Genomic DNA, 6,193 nt, shown 5'->3' with positions numbered 1-6,193 from the left:
ACGCTGTAAATTTTGGGTCGAATCTCAGATGTTAGGCATGATCTGTTTTTTTTCCGCTTCAAACAAATCGGTTATTAATGTTTTTAATCTATCGCTACGGCCGCGTGGCGCGTTGGCACACCCGATCCCTCGATCTCGGAAGTTAAGCAACGCGCGGTCCGGACAGTGCTTGGATGGGGGACCAACCAAGGACGTCCGGATTGCTGTAGCCTCACGAAGTTTTCACGAAATCGTCTTCCGGGAGGGACGTAAAACGGGGGTCCCGTGCTCGAGGAGGTGCCTCGACCACGTTAAACAGCCTCATTACTCATACTTTGGGTACCTACTGGCTGCAAAATACACCAGATTATTTTTTTTTTATATTTTTTTTTAATCTCAATGTCAGTAATGGCCTTGCCTTCCTTGTAACTACTTGTTAATCGTGCAAGAATTGCAAATACATTTTTCCTTCCTGTACTAAAATGGTTTGAAGTTCGCGTACAATTTCGTTTGTCTTTGCTTTTGAGAATTTGACTACAAAGATGACATTGACAGTGAGACATTTTCATATAAAGATATACATTTCTCTATTATAGATTTCTCGGAAATTGCCGAGCTAAACACATTACACTAGTATTTGCTCAATCTGAACTACAACAAAGACTAAAAGGCAACATTCTTCAAGTTCCACCAACATTTTACTCAGAGTTGAACTCTTGTGGTAAAAAGGGGAATTAAGGCAACAAATAAATAAGTTACAAACAATAATCTTAGACATGTATGAAAGAGAAAAATATTTTGTCTATTCTAAATGTACAAAATTTTAATCATTTCAAAATTAATATCAACACAATTGTATTTCTAAATGATTACAGGTTTTATGTAATTATCGTTATGCTTTTTATCCAAGACATGTTGAATGATCCTGTTCTTTGTTTTATTCTGGTGCAGTACAGGTCAGTGAGGGACTAGAAGAATGTCTGCTGTGTTAGAGCTGACCATACCTACAGTAACTTCACCTTCTCACACTCAACTCTCCTGTAATGGAACTTACCTTGCTGTGCCGCATGGCAAGGGTGAAGTGGGAGTGTGGAGCCTGCAAGATCTGGGATTTAGGGTAGGACTACTGTTGCCATTTTTTTTTCGAAATTCAAATGACAGTGTAAATCTTGAAATTTTCTCAGCGGTCTTTTGCACTAACCCCTTTTTTGCAAAGTCATGACACCGCAAATATGTATTTTGCAAGAGTGCAATTTTCAAGTTTGTTGAAGAGTGTGGCAAGCGGTTTGCATATTTTATACAGATGTATTATTGTTTTCAGCAACTGGACTTGGTAGCACACAAGAAAGCTGTCACTGCCACCAGCTTTGGGTTCCACTCCCAGCCTACCCTTCTGTGTACTGCTGCAGAAGATTACATCATAGTGTGGAACATTGAGGAGGCACGTCATATGTATGAAAAAGGTATGGCTTTTCAGTTGAATTACTGGCTAATTATATTAGTTGCTTTTCTCTCATTGGTTGAAATGTTAATTGTGATTGACAGTCTGAATCAGTATATTACTTGGAGCATTATTAGAGAAACAGACACCAATGCATTGGTGTTACTCGTCATCATAATGAGATGACATGACATTACATGTACTTAATACATACATGTAGATGCATTTTCAATTTGTCATCCCATCCTTTCCTACTGGTTACTGTACATGGAGTTGACTGTTGGGATCAAATCATACTTACTGGTGACATTGCTTTACAGGACAGCAAATTCGAGGGCAAATTATTGGCCAAGTGTTAGGTTATGTGCAACATGTGAGCTTCAGCCCAGATGATGCCTTGGTAGCAGCTTGCATAGGAAGTGAAATTCTCATCTTAGATTCTCAGGTAAAGTAATCTTTCCATGTTTGACAAGAACCTAAGCTGTTTGTGGTATACCTGATGTGTATGAACATTTGCATGTATATTGTAAGTGTACATTCAATATTGTTTTATGCAATGCTGTATGTAAGATTAAAATTTTTATGACTTAGTATTTCTTGTAAGTACGGTCAAATGGCTGATAGATAGTTAGGTGTGATGGGTCGTTCGGTGTAATATAACCAGCTGCTGCCGCGCCGCGTGCCTGCGAAGCTGGTGTGTTATGCTGAACAGTGGTTATACCGGCTATATAGATACAGATACAGAAAACTCAAGGGACAAGAAAGTGGTCACTTTTGCCTTGTGGTCCATGTGTAGAAGTGGGCATTAGTACACTGAAGTACATACAGCACACAAAAGCCATTGGAAGTTAAACTGGTCACATTTTTTCACAACTTTTAGGTTGAAAGACTTCATTCTACCCTGGAAGGACATAACTCAATTGTGACATCAGCAGAATTTTGTCCACATCATAAAAGTACCATAGTGTCTATCTCTGAAGACAGGACATTCAAGGTACATATGGCAGCTGTCATTTTTTACCTCTTAAGTTCTTTTCACCATATTGGCTTAATTAAGTATGGGCATTTTCTATACATATAGTTGTCTCCAACTTATCTTGCACTGTGTTTTGGATAGAATGCATTCTACTTCAACTTTGGGCTGTGATGAGTGCTGTTATTGAGATTTCTGATTCAAGGTACCTCTTTCGCTTCTGTCTTTATTACTTTTAATATTCTTATCCTTTGTGTGAATCTTTTGCTCATCTCTGTTTTGTTTACTCTCTGTCATGGAAATGTGTACAAGTATGTATTGACACTACATAGTTTGTTTTCAAATGTCTTCCCTAGGTTTGGGACTTGGAAAATTCATCACTGATATACCAGTCAACAATAATATCTGGTAAGTATCCAGTAAATGTATTAGTGAACAATAATAATCTGGAGTGCGATTTGTTTCGTTATTATACCTATATGCAGAAACAATTGTAATACTGGAGTCTCATTATGCTTGTGTATTAGTTCTCGATGGATACTCTTTGCTTCAGTGTTTTATTCCTTTGCTAATTTCAGCTTTCCCATTTCTGAGTATGTCCCATGACCCAACCAAGGAAAGTTTTGCTGTGGGAACATCAGATGGCCAGGTAACTTTAGTTTGAACTTGGTTATAGATGTCTTCCAATTTGATGTACTAATGATGTTGTACATATTAAAAACAAAAACTGTGCCTTTCTTTTATGCAAATTTGTCAGTTAAATTCGGGGTCACATTTGCTTTAGGTAGTCATATGATTTTGACGTCATGGGATTTTCAAGCAGGGTTTGACAGAACCAACCGTCGATAATGATCTAAGACAGTCTTTTTAGGTAATAAGACAGCTAAGTGTTGTACAACACATACATGCCTATCCCAAAAGTGTTGTAAGTTTGCAACAATATGATGATTGTACAACAAATGTGAGCATATCCTAAACAGACTTGTTGACTGTTTCAGGTTAGAATATATGACCTCTCTGATGGCAGTGGCTTTCGGCAACTGCATCAAGTCGATATTGGAAAAACAATTTCCAAATGGAAAACAGCCAAGGAGGACAACAGGCCTAGAGAGGAGAAAGGTAATAATTGATGTTCCTGACCAACCTCATCAGCAGTTGGTGTAAACATTTTGAGTGATAGACCCCAACTCTTTTTGATAAGTGTGGTGATATCTTTAACATGCTTCAGATGTAGCTCCCCTTTGCACATGGGACCTCCACCATTATGTCCATCCAAAAGGACATCTCTAACCAAAGCTAGGTACTCATTCTCACCGAAGTCAAGTTAGGACATGGGTATTAAGTGCTTTTCCCAAGGGCACAACATTCTGACCTGCTAAGGATTCAAACCCAGAACCTCTAGATTAGAACTTAACTCCCCTAATGAAAGACCATCTTGTGTCAAGATGTGCAAGTGAAATCTTTTATTTGCTGCAGGTCCAGTAACAGTCAGCAGTCGTCCGACCTGGCAGAAACCTCCATCCCAGGACCCTGTTGCCCAGGATAGCTTGACGTGTGGGGACTCTGAGGCCAGTGCTGCTGTTATCGGCTTACATTACTGTCGTAAGCTTAGACCCAGGCAAGATGCAATGAAACACACAGCACCTAACTTCCTGGGTCAAGACTCAAGCCTAGTAGAGTAAGTAACCTTTTTTTATGCTCCTTTGACCTTATGCGCCTTGGGTACATACTATTTTTCTTGCATGGTGTATAGCCAGAATGAAAAACTTAAAGTACATACAAAGTTAATGTATTAAGTCATGGAGCTTGAATGAACTCTGTAAGGTGCTAACTACAGCTCCTTTACACCTCTAGAGTACAAGTAAGACCAAATATTAGTCTATGAGATAACTAACATCTAATAAATGAATACATTATGAAAATACATTATGAGAGAGAATGGTAACAATAATTAATGTGTAATGTTTAATGTTCCTTCATTAAGACCCTTGTTGTAGTACCTAGTGGCACAAAGAGCAGCAAGTCTGCTTGCTGTTTCAGTAGCAGTTTTAATTTTTACAGAAAGCGGTTGCTTGCCCTGCTCCATATACGTGCTTGAGCAACATCCTCAATCATGGGACACTGCCGTAAGTGTGCCAGGGAAACTCCTTTCCTCATCAAATCCTTCTTTTTCTGGTTTCAGCAATTTGTTGGATGTAGCACCTGTCCTTATTGTAGGAACCACCAATGCTTTGGTCTTCATCAACGCACACACCTTTGAAACTACTTCTTTATTAGACTTCGAGGGTAAGTACTAGTGGACTTGAGTTGTACTGTATGTCATAAAAGAAATTGTAGTAATTTTTGATCCTATGATACTTCTATAAGGTTGCAAGATCACAGTGACTTCCACTTTTACCTTATTTCAGCCTTCAACACTTCAACAGCCAGTGTGTCAGTAGCAGTACAGGGTTTGAAATACACAGTTGCTAGTTGTACCTGGCATTCATATTTTGTTTAATTGACAAAGCTTAGTTTCAAGATGAGGTAGTGCAGTGTGCTGGAACCATTGTATAATTTTATTTCATGTACATACAGCTTTCATAGTATTGAATTGCAGTACTTAATGTTACCATTTTCTTTCACCAGACTACATTCCATCCATGGTGAAAGATGGTCCATCACAGTGTAATATCCCGCTGGCTGGGAGCTTTGCATTTGCTCAGGGAGCAGACAAACAACAGGTGTGGTGTCTAGTTGGGAGCCTGTTTCAGAAGTCTGTGGATGTGCTGAGACTGACTGTCCCTGCACCTGAGGGGCTGGTTCATGAGCTGGAATCACTGAGCCTCTCATCACAGTCTGTAGATGATGGAGCCAGTGGGGAGGGAGGAACTGCAGAAATCAGTGTGCTTTCTAGGTAGGCTGCAAAAACATGGATCTCCTTCTAAGATGTTAGACATATTATCACGTGGAATAATGGGCTAGGTGATTTTAAGTGCCAGAATTTGGAGAGTTCATCACGTATGCAATGGCCCAGTGGGAAGAGTATTCGCCTTGCAGTCTGTAGGTTGTGAGTTCGATCCCCGGCTGAGTCATACCAAAGTCTTTAAAAATGGTACATGCCGCTTTCTCTGCTATCAGTACTTTTGGGAAAGGGTATAGAAGTTGAACACACACCACTACCAGCAGACTAGCCCCCTGCTGTAGTGATTGCACAAAGCTGTGTGGCCCAAGGCTACTGAAATGAAGATGGGTGCCACCCTATGCGCCATGACTTTATCATAACTTTATCATAACTTTAACATTATCTATGGCTACAGTATCTAAATTTTGTCCCCAGGTAACCCAGCTGGGTGGGTTTATTTGGATACAATTAAGGTACCCTTGACCCATACCTTTCAGCTCAGCTGACCCTGAAATAAGTAGATTGCTTGGAATGTCTGGCCACTGTTTCAGTTCCGGCCAGTGTCACTGTTAATACCACACCTCCCTTGTCTCAGGTGACCTCTTAATGGGTTGATAGCTGGGAGTGGTTAGCCACCTTTTTTCTCACAGCCATTGTCACTTTTGATTCCACAGATCCCTTATTTTACAATCCAAAGTGCTACCTCCCACTGAATGCATGTAGCTTCCTCATTTAAGACATTTCGACTTAAAACAAGACAGCATAACCCAAAACAGCTTTCTTACCCCAAACACGGCACTCTATCTTTGTTCTATCTTTCAGTTTCCTGATTTAGACAAAAATAACAGATTGAATTAAAACTCCTTTGGCCTGGTGTCAAGAAACAAGATATGTGCATGTGTGTGTTAATGTGCAG

At 39.8% G+C, this 6,193-nt stretch overlaps 1 protein-coding gene across 1 annotated transcript in view; it reads left to right on the top strand.

The window, feature by feature from the left end:
- The window catches only part of LOC118423878 (WD repeat-containing protein 27-like), a gene marked incomplete in the record, with an annotated part of 84,346 nt that overhangs the window by 15,269 nt on the left and 62,884 nt on the right, over window positions 1-6,193 (top strand). Inside the window, 10 exon segments of the mRNA XM_035832191.1 lie at window positions 931-1,096; window positions 1,301-1,442; window positions 1,741-1,865; window positions 2,301-2,414; window positions 2,750-2,801; window positions 2,972-3,042; window positions 3,392-3,512; window positions 3,870-4,071; window positions 4,576-4,679; window positions 5,022-5,289. Coding sequence (XP_035688084.1) covers window positions 956-1,096; window positions 1,301-1,442; window positions 1,741-1,865; window positions 2,301-2,414; window positions 2,750-2,801; window positions 2,972-3,042; window positions 3,392-3,512; window positions 3,870-4,071; window positions 4,576-4,679; window positions 5,022-5,289 — 1,340 coding nt within the window.

Source organism: Branchiostoma floridae, chromosome 1 (assembly GCF_000003815.2).
Source record: "Branchiostoma floridae strain S238N-H82 chromosome 1, Bfl_VNyyK, whole genome shotgun sequence".
NCBI classification, from domain to species: domain Eukaryota; kingdom Metazoa; phylum Chordata; class Leptocardii; order Amphioxiformes; family Branchiostomatidae; genus Branchiostoma; species Branchiostoma floridae.
This window is presented reverse-complemented; position numbering and strand designations above follow the sequence as displayed.